Source organism: Cnephaeus nilssonii (genome assembly GCF_951640355.1).
Source record: "Cnephaeus nilssonii genome assembly, chromosome: 14".
Classification (NCBI taxonomy): Eukaryota; Metazoa; Chordata; class Mammalia; order Chiroptera; family Vespertilionidae; genus Cnephaeus; species Cnephaeus nilssonii.
In genome coordinates this window covers 27,782,139-27,803,357 of record NC_137085.1, presented here as the reverse complement: position 1 = coordinate 27,803,357, position 21,219 = coordinate 27,782,139, and the positions used below count along the sequence as shown (strand labels likewise).

Sequence of the window (21,219 nt, the reverse complement as noted above, 5' to 3'; positions counted from 1 at the left end):
CAAGTTCCAGATCTACCACTTCCTACCCGCCCTCGCACACATCCCCCTGCCTGAGAAAGCGGAGCGTATGGTTCTTCTCTGGATCAGGCCTCGCTCCTGGGCACAGGAACCAGCTCAGTAAGCCCTGCCTGCCTGCCCACAGCCCCCTGCTTGAATGAATGCCACTTGGCATATAATTATGCTCAGGATACACCATGGAGATATGTTTGTTTGTTTTTTGTCAAAAACTCTGACTATCCATTTTTCAGGTTCCTGTCCAGAGACTCACTAGCTGCATAATAGATTCCATGGCTGCCCAATTCCTGCAAAAAGTCCTGAGGCCACAGTTCAGCAGGGCTACAACGAGGGCTCTCTAATGGTGTGAAATGGGAAAAATAGCTACTGCCTTCCCCAAATCAGATGATGGAGAGAAGGCAAGTGTGTTTTAAGTTTAAGAAAAAGATGATTAAAAAAAAAATGCAAAATAGCCCCATCAAAGCCTTCCCCCGCATATCGCCACAAGAGACTTCTCATCCATCAATCATGTCCTGGTGACGCATGAGGCCGCATGGCATTGTGGAGGAAGCCGTATGACAGCACCTTGCTATTGTGTATACACCGCACTGCGTAAGTCAGGTTCCGGAAGATGTTTCCTTCCATCTTGGCTCGGCCATAGGAGCAAACGAAGACGCCTCCCTTGCCGTCCCGGAAGAGGCACTTGCGGATAAGGCAGCCCTGCACGGAGCTGGCCAGGGCCATGGCCTCCTTGTCCTTCTGCAGCTCCTGCTGCAGTGAGTTCAGCACGAGGCAGCTGGGCAGCTGAATGGATGCTCCCGGCAGAGGTGGGCCCAGGAAGGAGCCCCCCAGGACAGGGCGGGGGCCCTGCACTTGGTAGGACAGTCTGTACGTGAGCTGGTCCTCATCCTCGTCCTCACCGCTGGGACTCAGACCTCCGTCGCTGCTGTCTGGGGTCTGGGCCAGCCTTTCCCCATCGCTGCCCACCTCTGCCTCCTGTGAGCTAGCCTTGGAGCCTGGCCTTGGGGAGCTAGAGACTGGGCTGGTAGGGCTCTGGCTACCCTCAATGACAATGTCACAGGTCCTTGGGCTCCAGGCCTGGTCCCTGCTCTCCAGGTCCAGGGACATTAAAAAGTCAGAGTCCTCTGTGGGGAGCACACTGGGAGAGGACTTAATGAGCCCCAGTAGATACTTGTAGGCCCAGTTCTTGTCTGCAGACGGGTGGCCCTCAACTGTCACAGAGTTGTTTTCGCTGCCCACAAATTCACAGTTTTCCAGGACACACAGGGGCACGTTGTGCAGGAAGACATGGGTGTTTTTGAAGGTGCAAAACTTCACTTGGCAGGTGCCTGGGCCATGGACCTGGATGTGGCCGTTTTCAAAGTTGCAGTTGTCAAACTGGACATGACCTGATGTTGTCTGGGGAATGAAAAAGAGAAAGTGAAGACAACAGGGATAAGATCTGTTTAGCTAGTCAGTACTCTAGCTGCTCGTTACGGAGGGTGGAGCATGGAGAGCCATTTGCCCTGCTGATCATGCCCCCTTCCCCACGAGGGCATGTGCCAGCTGATGCCAAGAGGGACCTGGGAGCTGCTCTGCATCAGAGGGAAGACAGATAATTTGGAGTTGCCTGCCCTTCCCTCTATCCAATCCCAAAGGGACGGGGACCAGAGTGGAAACGGATAAAAGCAGAAAAGTTCACCTAGATTATGAACATAGACTCTCTGTCCCTTAATAAATCTGAGACCGGGGTATGTCACTTAATCTTGTTGAGCCTCTGTTTGCTCATCTATAAACCAGATAATACAACCCATCTTAATAATGGCTAAAAAACATATGCCCAGCACACAGTGAGCGCATCACAAATGATTGTTGGTATGATGATCATTACAAACCTGAGAGACAATTTAGCGGTCATTGGTAGTAAAGTGGCAATATAATATTTATTGACTAGGTACATAATCCAGGGGGTGCAATTAGTTTCTAGGCAATGGAAAAACCGCAGACTCTCTGCCAGGAGCTACCAGCACCTCCGTACATGCTTTACTGTGAACACAACTTCTGCTCTGTCCCTGGGAGGAATGTTTTGGGACTGATATTTCCTGACCCTCTCTCCAGTCATCCTTGGTAAAAACCTGGTCTTCCTTGACCCTCCACAGCGTGGGGCTGATGCACTGAAGCTCGCGGCTCCCCCCACCCCGGCTCCCTCTGGGCATGCTGCCAAAGTGTTCTCTGCTTTCTGTCACCATGTGGCACGCTCCAGGAACCCAGATTTCCTACCTAGTTGCTCCACCTGTGGCTTCAGTTGACCCAGTTTGGAAGGGAAGAAGTACGAAACAATTTCGAACTCAAGTCCAAGGCTCATTTTTAATACAGCTTTGCCATGAACAAAGCAGAAGGTTAATCTCTACTGATCCTGTGCCTACTTCTCAACGGGAGCAGAACTCAGAGGAGTGTGTTAGAGCAGTAACAATTAAACTCTCAATTCCAACAAAAAAGGGGGTTACAAGCCCACTGAGAAGAGGCCAAGCTTGGGGTCAGGGTTGGAGAGGCCATCATCTGATGTGGGTACCCACCTTGAACATGAAGGGCGAGAACCAGGCTGGCATGAAGACAAGGTTGCACAGGCGTGTGGTGGAGCAGTGCTGATCAATGCTGGCGAGCAGGGCCACCTCCCCCAGCTTCCCGTGGCCTACAATCTCCACGGGCACCTTCAGGATGATTTCACCTTGCTCTTCGTACACACCAGGGAACAGCACAATGCGGTCATACAGGCTGGCCATGGCCAAGGCACTGCCCAGGCTGTCAAACTCATGGCCTGGCCCGACACTCAGGGTCCGGCGTTCCCTCCTCCGGCGAAACAGAGAAAAGCAGACAGAGGACTCCAAGTCCAGGGCATTCTTGGTCCACGTCTTGGAGGCAAGGTAATGCTGCTTGAAGGCCTCCCTCCAAGACTCAGGCTCCACGTCAGGCTGGTTGGGCCAGTTGGGGTGGCGGCACTCGGTGCAGCCCAGACACAGCTGCCGCCAGCGGGTGCTGTCGAGACTGAGGACCAGTTCATACCAGGCCCTGCACACCAGGCTGCAGCGGCCCAGGTCGGGGAGGTGCAGGTAGGCTAAGATCATGCGCCACAGCTCCAGGGGGAGCCCGCCAGTCTCCATGGTCACCTGGGGAGACAAACACAGAACAAGAGGCTTTTGCTGACTCTGCTTGAAGTCCCCTTCCTTTTTTCTTGTTTTTAATAATCCTCACCTGAGGAGTGAGGCTATTTTTCCATCGATTCCTCGGAGAGAGTGGAAGGGAGTGGGGAGGTCTCCCTTCTTAACATACCCCCTGCCTTCTCCTGACCCTAGGGGTGGGCAAGGGAGCAAGGCCCAGCCAATCACAGGACTCCACCCCCTCAATCAGAATACTTCTCTCGGATTTTTCTACCTGGAAGACTCTTTTCTCTCTGGTCCGACAGGGGTATGGGTATGACCCCAGGACCGCGGGCAGCCACACGCCCCACAGTGCAGAGGAAACATGGTGGTACCAGAGCCAAGCAGAAATCAGAGATGAAGGATACAAATTGAAATAGGGAAAGAGAAAAAGTGAGCACACGTGTACATGTCCTGGAGGTACGGATTCCAGACTCCTGCAGGTGCCCTGGAATCTTCTGTTCTCCCGTCAGTCCTGTGAGGACCTCAGTGGCCTTCCAATGCGCTTTGTGCTTAGGTTGGTTTGATCTGGGTTTCTGAGGCGGGTGACTACGTTTGGACTAATACGGAGGGAACCTGCCTTTGGCTGTGACGGCTCCAGAGCTCGGGATCCCCGCACGCCCAGGGCAGGGCCCTCTATTTCTTCACACCAATAGGAATGAGAACGGAGGCAGTGAATGTCCACGTGACTGTCTCTCCTGGTAACGTGATCGAATAATCACCACTGCTCCCCATGTGAGGCAGCCTCAGGAAAGGCTGCGGCTGGATCAGAGGCTGTGGGTCCTGGTCCTGGCTCTGCCACTGGTAATGTACTGATGGAACCCTAGTGTCCTAAACATCTACTAGGCCAGCTGCACAGCCAGCTGCCCCCTTACTTTTATCTGGAAAATATTCCTCCTCCCTCCAGCAATGTATATCCATGGATACAGAGGCAGGGCTCCCGCAGCTGTGTACAACTACGCTGCCCCAGTCCCTTGGCTGCGACCGACTGGACTCTGGGTGACTCCACTTTGTCCACCGGGTCCTTCTCCAAAGGAACATGAGTTGTGATTCTAGAACCAGGCTGACTTCCTGAGTGAAGGGGAATGGGTCACTTCTTTCCTAAGCTATAAACTCAGGAACAGTTGCTGGTGAACATTTTCTTGATGGGAGAGGGGGGGATGGTACACAAGAAGCTGGTCTAAAATGAGAGAAGAACAAATCAGAGACAGAAAAAAGCAGAGAGAAGGTGGAAACAAAGGGCATTCTAGTCATGGCTCCAGGCTATTCTCCCATCCAAGTACTACCCAGGCCCGACCCTGCTTAGCTTCCTAGATCAGGCGCATTCAGGGTGGTATGGCCGTAGACTCCAGGCTATTCTCAAAGCTCAGCTTTATCCTTGCCTTTTGAATTCCATCAGCTATCTTTGTACTCTTATAATAAATGTTCCTTTTTGCTTAAGCTGGCTTCATTGAATTTTTGTTGTTTATATCTACTTCAAGCCCTCTTATTTATGAGTGTCCGTTTCTCCACCTGAAAACAAGTGATTGTGTTAGCGCAACTTTCAAGTTTGAAACCCTATAAAGTCTCTAGACAACTAGAAACCGAAACTTAGAAACAGGGCAGACTCCACAACTGACTTTAATCTCTTTATTAACCTCTCCAGGGCCTCCTCTCGACTTTATGAAAATGATGATCATACTTGCCAGCTATTTAAGCCCCAGGAAGGCTAGAAGCACAGATGTATGATTATGTCTGGGAGAAATTCTGAGCTTCCTCATGACAGATGTGGCTTTCATGCTAAAGGTTAGTATTGGAGCCTCCGTATGTGGGTTTTTCTCTAATGATCACCCGGTGAAACCTGATGAAGTCTCAGGGGCACTGGAGGAGAGCTGGTCTCTGGGTTGGTAAGCATCACAGATACAGAGAAAAGAGGCTCCTGGCAGTCTCCCCCAGGTGAATGCCATTTATTCAAGGTGGTTTCTGTGACGGTGATGGCTCCTGTTCCTCACCTACTTCTCTAGCTATGTCAGATCAGGTTTTTTTTTATTTTTATTATTATTTTTTTAAATATATTTTTTATTGATTTTTTACAGAGAGGAAGGGAGAGGGAGAGAGTTAGAAACATCGATGAGAGAGAAACATCAATCAGCTGCCTCCTGCACACCCCCTACTGGGGATGTGCCCGCAACCAAGGTACATGCCCTTGACTGGAATCGAACCTGGGACCCTTAAGTCTGCAGGCTGACGCTCTATCCACTGAGCCAAACCAGTCAGGGCTGCTCAGGTTTTTTTAAAGAGAAAAAGGTTCTTCTTCTCTAACCATTCTGTAGTTAAGTGAGCACATTCATTCTCTTGGCTTTAACTCCCACCGAATTTGTGACTACAGGATCTGAAATCTCCAGTCCTGACTGTCTCCACACACGAACACCCAATTGCCTATTGAGCAATTCTACTCCCATGTCCCACAGATACTAACACCTCAGCAGCGTATCCCAAACTGAACCTCCACTTCCACTTCCACTTCAGGCCTTGAGAGAAAAACTGGAAGTGGACTCATTCTGCCATGAACAAGTATAAAGCTGAACAGAATATGCTTTCAGGCTTTGAATAGCCAGCTGCACAGGACTGTGATCTTTGAGAGAAGGGAAACATGGGGGGTGAGCGCATGACCGCCCCACCTGAGGCTCCTGCTTACGGTGGGGAGGGCGATGGAGCCCAGGCAGAGTGGTCGTCTCACTGAGCAAGCAGACCCGAGTTCCGTGCTGCCGAAGTGGCTGGAATCTCTGAGGCAGGGCGCCAGAATGGAGCGAGCAGCATGGAGTGGTGGGCAGCTTCTTGGCTGAGAGCTGGACTGCACTTGCATAGGCAAGACTTCATCAGGCCTTGTAGGGATTGCCTGCTATGGGGTAAACAGTGACACCAGAGGTCACACAGAACTGGGAGACAATGGAATTCCAGCCCAGAATATGACCGCTCATGATGAGACGCAGAAGGATATGCCGTTAAGAATAAATTCAAATTGGAAGAATAAAAGCAAGTCTGATGGGACCCACTAGCATCTTAACTGCCTACTAGAATAAAACTTAATACTCTTTAATAAAAATTTAAAAAAGGCAACATATTCTAGACTCCCTCAACAAGTCAGCCACAAGACAGTGTGGTACTGGCATAAGAAAAATAGAGTTGAGACCCTCTCTGTCACACCCCCTCTTGTTCATTTGGCTTTATTTACTACAGCTTTACACTAATCCACGGGGATCCAGGCGGCTACAGGGATTTCTATAACCAAGTAACACTTTTTTAAAAATGTGTTCAAGCTTTGTCCTTCCTTTTTGCCACTGGGGCCTCTGAGCTATGGAATTAACAGTAACGAAGGTCCCCCAGGGCCTGTGCACCTGGAGCGTGAGACCTGCAAAGGACTGGAGAAACAACAGTGCCTTGTGTGAGATGGGAGAAAGCAAGTCCTGAGGTGCGCCTTACGCTGTTCCTTTATTTACATGTTCCCCAGAGTGGGAGCACTCAGGGTTTCTGTGTGGCCCCTCCTAACAGCCCAGTGGAGGTATCCACATGCTTCCAGGTCACCTAGTGTCTGCAGCCTCAGTAGGCGAGGCAGAGGCCACCCTCTTGGGAGGTGAGTCCCACAAGACTTGGCTCTACTGCGTCCCAGCCCTGTGACTTCAGGCAAAGCCTTTAACCCCTCTGAGCCCATTTCCTCATCTGTAAACAGGCTAATGACGGCTGTCCTGCTACACCTCATGAGGGTTCTGAGAATTTCCAAAGGAAAAAAAAATCATTTATTCAACAAATATTTGTTGACTGTCAACTGTTATGCTAGGCACTGTTCCAAGTACTGACAAGCAGTAAACAGGACAAAGTCCCTACCTTCAGAGACAGACAATAACTTTTAAAAATAACATAGCTATAAAGAGAAATAAAGCAGGCTGAGTGTGCGTCTGTGTGCATGCACACACGTGCTATTTTAGATGGGGTTGTTAAGGAAGGTCTCTCAGGAAGTGACATTTAAACAGAGACCGAATGACACTTAAAGCCTTGGGATGGGTTGAGATCACTGGAAAGAGTGAAGAGAGAGAAGTCTGCTGACCAAGTCCTCGCCAGCCTGCCATATGACAGGCATGAACTGAAAAGGACTTGCTCAGAAGAAACTGGGAGTGAATACCCTCAGTACAGAAGTCTAGTCAACATCAACGAGGGCGTTGGAAGTAAAGCTTTGCTTTGTTTTGTCTCTAGACTCCCACTGCTTCTGAGAAGGTGGGTTCTATGGGCCATTTAGTTTGCTGAGCATCATGATGGGTAGGCAAGTCAGGAATAAAATCTCTAGTGACATCTATCTAGCTTACCAATATGTTCGTTTGAGTGGATTTGTGGGTTAGTGAAGGAGACACGAGGAAGTACCATGTCACACCATAGGGATTGTCCATGTGAAAAGTGAGACAGCATACACAGGTGCAGAGTGGCCAGGTGAGGAAACACTATGATGCGTCAGACACATCCTCTGCTCTTAAGGAGCTTATCATTTTATATGTAACTAGTGGCCCAGTGCACGGATTCGTGCACATTAAAAGGAAATTAATTAGAAGAAATATTTTAATATCGTTATTTGCCCTTTATAATAGAAGTGTCAGAGATGAAAGATTAGTAAAATGTATATGAAAATAATATATACATTGATTAATAAACAATAACATGATATAACAAAGACATGATATAAAAACAACAAAGACATGATATAAAAACAACATTGATACAAACAATGACTGATAAATTTATTAAACTTATTCTAATATCTTCCTGTATACCACATTAAGAGTAAAAACACTTTCAGAGTGCTTGACTAATTTCCCTTGTGATGAAGTATTTACAACTTTAACTAACGTCATATGCTCTTCGAACTCGAGAGAAAGCAACATATAACTGACCATGTCCGAAAACGGGTTCAGGTAGGAATATTCCTACTCTGTCTAGAGTTCGTCCTTGTGATTTATTAATAGTCATCGCAAATGCTGGCATCACGGGAAACTGTCTTCGAATTGATTTAAATGGAAGGCCAGTATCAGATGGGGACAAATCAATTCTTCAAATCAAAACAATCATGATTGACAACAACAGATAGAAACACACACATGCGATTGGTGCAAGCAAGAGCTTTACATATATTGTACATGTGTGAATCAGTGTTTATTTTTATTTATTTTTTTAAAAATATATTTTATTGGTTTTAGAGAGGAAGGGAGAGGAAGAGAGATAGAAACATCAATGATGAGAATCATTGATTGGCTGCCTCCTGCATGCCACCTACTGGGGATCAAGCCCGCAACCCAGGCATGTGCCCTTGGCTGGAATCAAACCCAGGACCTTCAGTCCGCAGGCCGAGGCTCTATCCATTGAGCCAAACCAACCAGGGCCAGCGTTTATTTTTATATTGCTAGTGTGCGTCATATGTACTGGCCAGTTGGTTGGTTGGATGGTCAGACAGATGTATGGTTGGTCACTTAACCTTTTATACATATAGATTCCCTTTCTTTATTATCTTTCTCCCCTAAGTATAATGTAAGCTCCTAATGGCAGAAACTTTGTATCATGCTTTGTATTATGCCTAGAACTATGCCTGGCCCACAGCAGGTGCTCGATAAACATTTACTGCATGAATAAATAATCACCATCATCATTATCTGGGACAATAGTAGAGCTGAGACTATTCAAACCATTAGCTATAGAATCCCTACTGTTACACAGATCTCCATGGAATAAAAAAAAAAAAAGAAGAAAATAAAACCCAAGCCGAAACCGGTTTGGCTCAGTGGATAGAGTGTCGGCCTGCGGACTCAAGGGTCCCAGGTTCGATTCCAGTCAAGGGCATGTACCTTGGTTGCAGGCACATCCCCAGAAGGGGGTGTGCAAGAGGCAGCTGATCGATGTTTCTCTCTCATCGATGTTTCTAACTCTCTATCCCTCTCTCTTCCTCTCTGTAAAAAATCAATAAATTTAAAAAAAAAAAGAAAGAAAAGAAAAGAAAACCCAAGTATGTAGTCAACACTTGCTATGTACAAGGCCATGTAAAGCACTGTTAGGGAGTCAGAAATCAGATAAAGACTCCACCCTCAAGTCTGGTAGGAGACAAAGATATCTATCAAAAAAAGCTCCCCTAAATAAAGAACAAACAAACAAAAAAATCCCAACCCATAAGGGGAAAAGTCTTAGTGCCATAAAAGAGGGAAAGCCCTTGTTTAAAGAATAAAGATGTGACCTCGACCTGGATAAATGAGTCAATAATAATAACAGGCAACAAAAACAGCCGCAGCTGTCATTCGCTAGGCAAGACTATTTTAAGGGCACAAATAGTAAGCACTTTCCTGCCTTATTTCACTTTATTCTCCCAACATCTCTCCCAAGCCTTGCAACCCAGGACCTAAGAGTTGGTTAGAAATGCCAACTCTTGGGTACCCACTGGACCAGCATTGGCATTTCAACAAGATGACCAGGGAACTCCTGTGTGCTGTAGGTTAGAGAAGCACTGATTCGAAATATTATTGTCTTCATGTTACAGATGAAGAAACTAAGCCGGAGGGAACTTATGTGACCAATGCCTTACCCCAAACCACTCCACTAGAGAGCAGCAGAGCCCCCTCTTGAAGTCAGGCCTGCCCCTAAAGACCGGGTTTTTAACCACTGGGGGTTTAGCCAAGCTTCGGGAAGAGCTGGCATCTGAGTTAGACCCTGAGGTATGGGCGAGAATGGGGCCAGAGATGGGAGGACAGGGGAAGGCGGACAGAAGAACGAGTGCCAGCAAAAGCCCTGAGGTAGGAAACATCCAGCCGGGGTTTAGGACACAGTAAGAGACTCCGTCTGGCTGCAGCTCCCAGAGTCTGACAGGGTCAGGGAGAAAGGCCGGCTGGATCAGTTCACAGTTTTCATTCATGTGGGGGGCAGTGGGAGCTGCACAGAAAGCCCTACCCCATGCTGAAATGACTCAGACAAAGGGACCCAACAGGCTCTGGTCTGGGCTCTGCCTCTCCCTCATGGGCAATCTTGCGGGCAGGAGACTTAATGCTGTTTTCATAACCCATGTTTGTATAATGACGAAAATGACTTACTTCCTACCGAGGGAAGCCATATCAGTGTCAAAGTGGCGGGAATTTTGCTTTTATTTTTTTCATTATTTTTTAAAAATATATTTTATTGATTTTTTACAGAGAGGAAGGGAGAGGGATAGAGAGCTAGAAACATCGATAGGAGAGAAACATCGATCAGCTGCCTCTTGCACACTCCCTACTGGGGATGTGCCCACAACCAAGGTACATGCCCTTGACCAGAATCGAACCTGGGACCCTTGAGTCCACAGGCTGACGCTCTATCCACTGAGCCAAACCGGTTAGGGCGGGAATTTTGCTTTTAATAAAAAAGTAAGCAAGGGATAAAAAGTATCCAGGGCAGCTCAAAACTCTACTTCGTACCGACAAAGGGATAAAAAGATATTTTCTCCCCACATCACCGGGCATACAAAGCTCTCGTGCAAATAACTACAAACTGTGTTAAGCACAGTATAACTATAATGGGTTAATGATTTTAGACCTTTCTTCAAATCAAAATAAATCTCCCTAAAGTTTTGTGCATTTTTGCTTGAAAATACACAGAGTAAAAGACTGTGAACCACGAAAGAGCCCTGCATACATAATACCTACACACATACACACACTATTGGGAATGAGACAACTTAAAACTTTGAAGATGACAAAAATCTCAGCTGGGCTTTTCATCATTTCGTCAAGCCTTAGCTCTCCTCAGCTGTTTCTTATTTTCAGCTTTGAGACTTGAAGACATAGACCAGAACACCGTTGCACATATGGTGCTTTCTGAGCGTGGCTGGAGCCATGAGGGCCCTCTCTCTCGCTCCCTCCTTCAATGCACTGCTCGTTCACTGTGGTTCACCCAGGAGAGCACGCTGGGTTGGGAATCTACAGACCTGGGATTTCGTCCTGATTTAACGCTGCCCCTCGAGGGGGCAGTGAATGTGTGATGTGGACTTATTAAATACCAGGTGCTTTTTATGTTATCTCAATGAGCACATAAATGACAACCCCAGAGGTCGTAGCCTTATCCCCAACTCCAGGAATAAACAGTTCCTCCCATATTTTGTTCAGTTAGTAAGCAGCACAGCTGAGGTTCCTAGCCCAGAGTGAGTCCACAGCCCCTGCACAGGTCCCTGGAGAGCCTAGGAATTGGCTGTTGTTGGGTCTGAACTTACTCTGGTCCAGTAAGTTCTGACTTCTAGCGGGTAGGGATAGAGCAAGATTTCATGGTAGAAAACATGACAGTCTGGGGCTTTCCCCGGCATGAACAGGAGTTGTGGATGTAGAAGTTTCTCTTAAAAAGGACTATGGGACTAGCAAGCACCATGGCTGTTATGCTGAATAAGCCTCTACATGCTAGAGAGCCCCTCCACATGCTAGAGAGCCCCTCCACATGCTAGAGAGAGAGCCCCTCCACATGCTAGAGAGAGAGCCCCTCCACATGCTAGAGAGAGAGCCCCTCCACATGCTAGAGAGAGAGCCCCTCCACATGCTAGAGAGAGAGCCCCTCCATATGCTAGAGAGAGAGCCCCTCCACATGCTAGGCAGCCCCTCCACATGCTAGAGAGAGAGTCCCTCCACATGCTAGAGAGAGAGCCCCTCCACAAGCTCCCTCACTTCTGCTGCTGTGAACCCCCTCCATGTCCTCGGCCAACAAAGCCAAAGTGCCCAGTGGTTGGAGGGCAAAGGAACTGCTTGCCCCGACCCTTCCCTCCCTTTCAGTGGCTCATGAACATGTGATGTCCTCCTTGGTTTTTCTTGTACCAGATTAACCAAGTTCATTCCAATTACAACCTCCCCTCTTCTTTCTTTGCATCACTCTTCCAATCATTACTGTGGTGGGCTGTGGTAGCTATAACTTCTGTCTGCCCAGCACAACTTCCCTCTTCTGGTTCCATTTAGTCCTGGTGGGACTGGCATTCATAGGGCCTCAGGCCTCTAGCACACAGGATGGATACTTGACTCAAAGTAGACAATCAGAACATCCCATTCTCTTTGCCAGGATGGGAGCAACTCAGAAGAGTTCATTTGAGGAAGGAAGCCAAGTTAAGACAAGCAAGGTTGGGCAACTGGGAGAGATGGAGACACACACACACACAGCCCTAAAAATAGTTTTTGAGCCCGTGGATTTAGCTCTGCAGTTCAATAAGCCAACAGATTTTCTTTTTAAAGTTAAGAGTCTAAGCTCATTACTTGCAACCAAGAGTCCTGACAAGTGTACATAGTTTTCTCAAGTAAATTCTTTGCTCTCTGACTTTTTCCTCCCTCATCACATTTGTTCCATCTGTTGGTCCTTAAATGATTCTAATCAAAGCTGATGCAGTGCATTACAACTAGTCTACCACTAAGTAGGAAGGGGACAAATGGAATTCAAGCGGTCTGAGGTCCCTGTACAGTCCAAAAGAAGAGTAGGGTTATTTATCACTTCTAACTTTACCAACTTTGGTTAAAATAAACTTTCAGGGACAACCATTAAGGAACAGATAGAACATAACACCCAAACTAGTAAAAGCGAAAACACCTGAATGATTAAAAAAAAAATAACCCCAAAAAAGGGAAGAAAGCTAAAATGAAATGAAGAACTGATAGGATAAATACATTGAAAGCATAAAATGTGAAGGCATTTAAACCTAAACCCATCAGTGGTTATATTAACTAAATAGGGACTAAATGGTCCAGTTAATAGACAACGGCAGGCTATAAAAAAAATCAAATTATATGCTGTTTATAATAGACATGTCTAAAACATAGATACAGAAAGGATGAAACTAAAAAGGTGGAAAAATATATAACTTGCATAGATGAACAACAACAGAAAGATGAGATAGTTATATCAGATAAAATAGTTTAAGACAAAAAAATTTATTTTACTAGGGATATAAAGGGCAGCTTTAAAATGATAAAAGGTTAATTCACCAGGAAAGTATAACAACTTTAAATTAGTATACACTTGATAATAGGGCCAAAGATATAAAGCAAAAAATTGAAAGGTGAAACAGAAAATTTCGTAGTCATAGTTAAATATTTTAACAAAGTTCTCTCTATAGTAGCTAGAGTAAGCCAAAAAAAATCACTAAGAATAAAGATTTGAATATAATTAATAAACTTAATCTAATGGCATTATATACAACACTGAATCTAGTAACTGTAGAATACATATCACTTTCGAGCACATATAACATTTATAAAAATGGACCATAGCCCAGCTGGCGTGGCTCAGTGTTTGAGCGTCAACCTAGGAACCAGGAGGTCACAGTTCGATTCCCAGTCAGGGCACATACCCAGGTTGTGAGCTCGATCCCCAGTAGGGGGCTGCAGGAGGCAGCCGTTCAATGGTTCTCTCTCATCATTGATGTTTCTATCTCTCTCTTCCTTCCTCTCTGAAAGCAGTAAAAATATATTTAAAAAACAAAACAAAAACTGACCGTAAACAAAGCCTAACAGAAATTTCAAAGGATTACAATTATACAAAACAAGGATGTTGTTGGCGGCACTGTTCTTGGTAGTCAGAAGCAACACAGGTGTCCACCAACTACAGGATACATTGTGACATATTCGTATCATGAAACACTGTTGGCAATAAAAATAAATGTGGTCACCACATGGATGTAACTCACAAACAAGCTGAGCAAAAGAAGCAAACCCAAAATGCGCACAATACGATTCTACGTGTATAAACTTTAAAAAGTAGTGAAAATAAACTATATTGTTTAGGGATGTAAATATAGGTGGCAAAAATACAAAGAAAAGTCAAGACAGTTGTTTCTTCTGGAGAGGAGGTTATGACTTAGAAGGGGGTGCTACTGAGTATTGGCAATATTCCATTTCTTGACATAGGCGGTGGTTACATGTATATTTTCCTTAGAATTGTTAAACTATACATTTGCGGGGGTTTTTCCCTGCAGGAATTCTTGTTATATCTCATATTTTTATTTTTAAAAAATATTTTTTTATTTCAGAGAGGAAACATCAATGATGAAAGAGAATCATTTGATCAGCTGTCTCCTGCACACCCCACACTTGAGCCCACAACCTGGGCATGTGCCCTGACTGGGAATCGAACCGTGACCTCCTGGTTCGTAGGTGGATGCTCAACCACTGAGCCACACCATATTTTTAAAAGTTTAAAACAAAGACAATGAAATAAACATACTAATACAAAAGTTGAGGGAACTGAAAATCCTTCATTTTCAAGTTAAAACCTTGTCCCCCAAATATCTAACAGGGTATGTGCAAACAAAGCGAGTAAATTTTCAATACTGCCTACTTCTCTTAGGACTACAGGTGGAGACACAGTCTCCTGGGAGCAGATCTATGCTTTGCCAAGTCATAAGAGGACCCTTCTTACAGGTGAAAAGCAAGGTGAGTAGGCACCCCAAGTCCTAGGGGAATTATCTTGTTGCAGGCTGCCTGCCATTCCTGAGAATCCTTCGTAGGCAGAATTCAGGAGAGGAAATAGAACCAACTTGCCAAAAAAATGTCTTGGATTAGGGTTAGGAAGAAAAAGGATTAAGCCTCCAAACCCTGATAAAATTCTTGAAAATGGTGTGACCCTGAGGGCCCTATATGCCTCCAAAGAGAACTCACCAGGAGACTGGGAGCCCAGCCTGGTGACAGGCTCAACACACAGCCCAGAGTGCAGGGCTTTGGGGAGAGTGGCTAAGCACATGAGCATAAGCTGGAAAAGCTCTAACCTTGGGACCCAAGACTGGGATCAAGCTGGCAGGAACCTGGTCCAACAAGGGTGTTGAGCAGCAGTGACCACACATCCCTGGACCGTGCAGGACAGCTCTTCAAGAGTGATACCATGTAGCTGTGTCAGAAATAACAAGGTGGGTGGACTGCTCAAAACTCTGCAGTCCTCGCTCCTTTGCAGAATGGAAGTAAGATTGACTTCTTTTTTAAAAAATATATTTTATTGATTTTTTACAGAGAGGAAGAGAGAGGGATAGAGAGCTAGAAACATCGATCAGCTGCCTCTTGCACACCCCCTACTGGGGATGTGCCCGCAACCAAGGTACATGCCCTTGACCGGAATTGAACCCGGGACCCTTGAGTCCGCAGGCCGATGCTCTATCCACTGAGCCAAACCGGTTTCGGCAAGATTGACTTCTTTGGACTGCTTAAGCCCCCAGAGGGCTTCAAAATGGGAGACATTGGAATTACTAATAAGGGCATTACAGGACTTGAAAGATTACTTGGAAGAATAAAGAGACCCAGTGACTGCATTAGAACACAATAGGTGAAATGGGGCACACAGGTAATGAGAGAAATTAGCAGTCTTTTCAAACAAAGCCTGTGATAGATGACTTAAGAGAAGGTTCATTCATTAAGGCAAAGTGAAAGAACAAAACGCCTCTTGTAGTACCATCTATTATCACTATGCAACTGAGACAAGGAAAAGGAACTTATTTTACGTCTTCCTTGAAAAGCGGCTCAGTGTGCGATGTCTTTTTGTTGCCCAGGACACTCTCCTCTACACCTATCAGAGTCCCACTGATGGGCCCCCTGCACTTCCCCCAAAGGCTCTGAGGTCCCTAAGCCAGGACATATAGATATACTTTGAATCTTCACCCGCGGACATGTTCACTGGTTTTTAGAGAGGGGAAGGAGAGAGAAACATCGATGTGGGAGAGTACCATAGATCGGTTGCCTCCTGCATTTGCCCCAACCGGGACTGAGGATCGAACCCACACCCTAGGTATATGCCCTGACGGAGAATTGAACCCGACATTTCGGTGTAGGGGACCACATTCCAACCAACTGCTACACCAGCCAGGGTGGGTCTACGTATTTTTTTAATCTTTATTTGTACTTATTCCCACTCCTCATGATCCTGCCACCCATGCATGTTAAAGAAGGAAGGAGGGAGGGATACAGGAATGGATAGTTTGTTTTGCAACTGAAAATAAAAATACAGGTCTACCACCAGAAAACAGAAACCCACAGTGAACTGGGCACTGCTTGACCACGTTAGTGGTTAACAGCTACTTGTGCTATCATAAAAATACAATTCATCCAATAACCATGGAAACCAAAATGAAGGCACTATGGTGAGGGTGGCACTTTTCAGAAGTCTAACAACCACTGGAGGCCTGAAACCAGAAAGACAAAGAAATCCAACTACTCCAAGCCAGAAATAAATCCTCCCCTAAAAGCCCCGAAAAAGCAGCATTTCCTCCAGTGTCTAACATCTCACCAGGCTTCAACAAGCGTTCTGGGGCTGCTGGGACTGATCATGAAATAATTTAGGCCTCTCTGTGTGCTCCTGTCCCTTGGGGCCAGCTGCTATGAGGCAAGCTCCCTGGGAGCTGACACTTACTGTTATTATAAAAGGTACTGAGGACCAGCAGAGAAATAACACATATTCTCCTGCTCCTGGGTGTACAAGCACACAGCAGGTGCTCCAAAAATACTTCCTGAACAAATGGAAAATTGGGTTAGAACTCAGTTAAAGCACAGTGTCTGGTAAGCGGTGTATGTTCTCTCCACCATGCAGCGCCAACATTCTGTCGGTTCCTGAGGAAATCCAAGTCCCATTCTCTTTCTGGGTCCGGCCTCTCCGTTTGCAAAAGGGGACAGCTGGGTTAGACGGTTTCCTAGGCACGCTGCAGCTCCGACAGCCCATCACTGTACTGTGTGCTTTTTTTGGTGGTAGCACAGGCCTGGCACTTTTCTCCCCCCTCGGAGGGAATCTGATACCCATCTGCTCCAGCACATTCATGTTCCCATCCTGCCTGACTCATTTGATAGGAACAACAGGTTCACATGCCAATCGTAAATGAGAACCAAAGGGGCCCAGAAAGAGAAAAGGGGAAAGGACCTCACCTTTTCCACCGATTTTGAGAGAGTAGAAAGGAGAGGGAGAGACGGGAAAACAGAACAGCACTCTTGTAAGGACTAAACATATAGAAACTGACACGTGAGTATTCTAAACACCCCTCACGTGAAGCTCAGTTACTTAAAAAACTTGTATTAATAGCACTTTCTTTGAGCACTTTCTGTGCCTGACACTTGGCTAAGCTCTTTGAAACTTACTCCTTATAGCAACCTTTAAACTAAGTATCATTATTATCTGCTTTGGACAAATGAGGGTTCTCTATGGCTCAAGGTCATACAGCTAGTAAGTGGCAGAACTGGAACTCGAACCCGGGTCTAACTACCGCCAGAGTTCTGGCTCTTCGAATGGCTTTTCCTTCTTCACTGCAGTCCTATGAGGGAGGCCGAGCAGAGCTCATCACCTGTGCTTTAAAGGTGGAGAAACCGAGTCTCAAAGAGGCTTGCGATGTGCACAAAAATATAGGAGTCACTGAAGAAGGTGCTCGGCCCAGACACTCGCTCCTGCATTCCTAGGTGTGGGCTCTTCCCATCCTAAGAGTCTGCTTCACCCTCTTCCACTTCCCTTACACGCTCGCAACACCTGAGGGCTGAAGGCAACCGCGGGGATCCGCATACCTTCCCGGCGCGGACGCTTTACAGGAGGGGAAACCAAGGCACCGCTCTACCTCCGCGCGGCTGAGCGTCCAGATGCCTGCGGAGTGCAGGGGCAAGGGCACCCACCCTGGTCCCGCCAGGGACAGATGCTCAGCCTCTGCCGGGACCCAGCGGCGCCTCCTAAACCAGCCGCCTCCCAAGCGCCCAGGTCCCCGGGAGCAGCCTTCAGGCGCCCAAACCCCTGCTCGGGCGGCCCCGGCCTGGAGCTTCCCGGGGATGCGGGTGGAACCAGTCCGCCCGCAGCCTCCGCGGGCCGCCCGCCTCTTACCTCGCCGAGAGCTCCCGCGGGCGCTCGCCCGCGCAGTCGGGGCCGCGGGCGCTGGAGCTGCAGCGCAGCCGCGAGGCGTGGGGCGGCCCGACGCGCCGGGAGCCCCGCCCGGGGGCGGACAGCGGCTGGGCCGGTGCGGGGCGGGCGCCGTCACGTGACGCGCGAGGCCGGGGCTGCTGGGAGCGGCGGCCGGGCGGCGGGGGCCGGCTCCTAGACCACCGCGGCGGAAAAGGAACCTGGAGGCGTCTCCGCGGGGCGGGGCCGGGCGGGAAGAGGAGGGGAGAGGCGCGGGGCTTCAGTTCTGCGAGTGGAGCTTGTGGGAAGATAATGAAGGCTTGCACTGCGTGGCCCCAAAGGGGGCAGAAATAGAAGCGGTGGGTGGAAATGGCAGGCAGGCGTGCTGGGGTCAGTATAGAGAAGATTCTTCCAATCACCGGAATTCTCTGTCCTTGGGCTGTTGCAGATGGTGGTAAGCAACTTGTAGGTGTGCTCAGAGGGGCTGGGTTCATTCATTCAACAGACTGACCACCGGCTGGGCGGCGGGCGTGTATACATAAAAGTATTATGGATACAGCGCTTACCACAGTACCTGCCACACGGTAAAACGGTAGTTGTTGCTGCCGCTGCTATTATTGTGGGCATAAAAGTGAACAAAGCGGATACGGGTCCTGTCCTCGAAGTTACTTCTCAAGTGGAGAAGGTAGTTGTTAATCAGATATATTTAAGTATGTATTTTAAATTATAGTAAGTGCACTGGAGGAACGCTGATTTAAAATTAGGGGGCAAGGGAAGGTGGTCAGCGACCTCTCAGAGAAAGGTAAGGAGAGTTAACCAGATGTCAGGAGGGAACCCCAGTGTGAAGACTCAGGTGGGGTGGAGCAGGGCAGAGGAAAGAAGATTGCTCTTTGGGTAAATGGAAGATGTCCAGTTTGTCAGAGCTTGTTGGGTTAAGGAGAGAACAGTATAAATGAAGTTAGAGAGGTAGGAGCTAGACCATGCAGCACTTAGTAGTAGGCCATGAGAAGGATTTTAAAATTTTATGTGAAAGGAAGCCACTGACGGTGTAGAGAATGTAGATGAGTTGATACCTTTTTAAAAAATAGTATGCCAGCTACTATGTGGAGAATAGACAAAGCTAAGAGTGGAAGCAGAGGCATTGGTTAAGACTTGGACTGGAGTAATGGTGGTGAAGATGGAAATGGATTAGAGACACATTTTGGGGGGTAGAGTCAAATTTGGCTCGGTATGGGAAATTAGGGGGATTCCCAGAAGTCTAGCTTAACCTACGGACTGGGCCCATGGAAGTGCTGTTCATTAAAATGGTAATAACTATTGTAGGGGAACATATTTGGAGGTGGAGGGAGATCAAGAGCACAATTTTGCACCTGCTAAATTTAAGATGCTTCTGTGTCATCCAAATGAAGCAATAAAAAAGCCAGTTGGATATAGACTTCTGGATTTTAGGAGAGAACGTCAGCTGCAGAAATCTAACTTGAGACTGCTGTAAAAAAAGTTATCACACCGGACGGAGGTTTGTAATAGCTGATCCCTGTGGTCCCTTTGACCTGTCAGTCCCTAATTCTATAGAATGTAGTCTATAAAAATGTATTCCATCTATTATTATTCTGGGTGAAGTCCAAATTACCAAGCAGCTGCTCTCTTTTTATACATGGGTGGGGAGTGGTAGTGGGGGAGGAACCACCCTAAGCCTAAAGCCAACAGTGTATTTTAAGCAGACACAAAGCTATACACACAGTAGCTAGGTATACTGTGTAGAAACGCCTCTCTGACTTAGGTCAGGTCAGACCAGAACAGGTTATGATTTATACTACAATTAGTTTGATGATTTACTGATGACTGGAAAAGCTATGCCATCTAATCCTTTGAAAAGTACCCCATTGTGTGAAACTGGCAGTCTAGATGTCTGTCAGTAATCAAAAGCCTGAATTTCTGGATTTGTGCCAGCCAACATTATCCTTTTGGCATTTCTATAAAAGAGCTAAGTATTTAATTTTTATTTATTTATTATTATTACTAGGGGCCCAGTGCACGAATTCGTGCACCTTGAAAGGAACTGTGGGCTCCGAGGCTGCAGTGGACACAGGGGTGGGTCTGGGCCCATCCTCTGTGCCCCTGCCCCATCCCTCCCCGCTGCAGCCCCTGGTCCCCCGTCTGCTGGCAGCCTTGCTCCTGCTGCCGCTGCTGCTCCCACACGCTGACAGCGCCAGCCCCACTTGCATCTGCTGACAGCGCAGAGCAATTGGGGCCGGAGCCAGCAGCAGGAGCGAGCAGTGGCTGCTGCTCCAATTGCCCCTCAGGAGCCACCGCTCACACCCACTGACAGCGCTGAGTGATCGGCGCCCACACCGGACCCCAGCAGTGGGTGCGAGCACCGATGGGACCAAGGCGCCCGAGAGCAAAGAATTTTCAGTAACCACCAGAGGTTCACCCCGATGACAGCGACCAGCACCCCACCTTGGTCTGGCGCCCCCACTCACCTGCTCCACCATCCTGCTGTGGCCAATGCCCGTCATGTTCTGTGCTCTGCTGCCTACTGCTGACGCCCGCCATGTTCCGCACATGCCCCCTGGTGATCAGCGCACGTCATAGCAACCGGTTGTTTGGTTGTTCTGCTGTTCGGTCTATTTGCATATTAGCCTTTTATTATATAGGATTGTTTTTCAATCCTCACTTGAGGATATTTTCCCATTGATTTTGAGAGAGTTGAAAGGAGAGGGAAAGACAGAGAAATATCAATTGGTTGCCTCCTGCACACGCCCCGACCGGGCCAGAGATGAGCCTGCAAGAGCCCTTGACCTGAATCGAACCCAGGACCCTTCAGTCCGAGGGCAGACACTCTATCCACTGAGTTAAACTGGCTATGGCCAGTAAGCCTTTTAGAGGAGTGCAACAGCAGGTTTCTACAAGAGTATGCTATCTGCCCTAGCCGGTTTGGCTCAGTGGATAGAGCGTCCACCTACGGACTAAATGGTCCCAGGTTCAATTCCGGTCAAGGGCACACGGCCAGGTTGTGGGCCCCATCCCCAGTGGGAAGCGTGCAGGAGGCAACTAATCAATGATTCTCATCATTGATGTTTCTATCTCTCTCTCACTCTTCCTTCCTCTCTGAAATTAATAAAAAATATATATTTTAAAAAAGAGTATGCTGTCTTAGTGGTGCAAGCATCACTTGTTG

The 21,219-nt window shown here is 47.4% G+C and overlaps 1 protein-coding gene across 5 annotated transcripts in view; it reads right to left on the bottom strand.

The window, feature by feature from the left end:
• FBXO10 (F-box protein 10) overlaps positions 1-18,148 on the bottom strand; it is a 31,165-nt gene extending 13,017 nt beyond the window's left edge. The window contains exons 1-5 of one of the 5 annotated variants that reach the window (XM_079789863.1): positions 18,024-18,148; positions 17,425-17,507; positions 5,869-6,072; positions 2,571-3,161; positions 580-1,413 (exon numbers count right to left, since the gene is read on the bottom strand). In XM_079789863.1, the coding sequence (XP_079645989.1) occupies positions 580-1,413; positions 2,571-3,161; positions 5,869-6,036 (1,593 nt within the window). In that variant the 5' untranslated portion in view covers positions 6,037-6,072; positions 17,425-17,507; positions 18,024-18,148. Of the gene's footprint in view, positions 1-579; positions 1,414-2,570; positions 3,162-5,868; positions 6,073-17,424; positions 17,972-18,023 lie in introns of those variants that run through there. The other 4 variants (XM_079789865.1, XM_079789867.1, XM_079789864.1 and 1 more) reach the window with 4 other exon arrangements.
• Between the last annotated feature and the right edge of the window lie 3,071 nt (positions 18,149-21,219).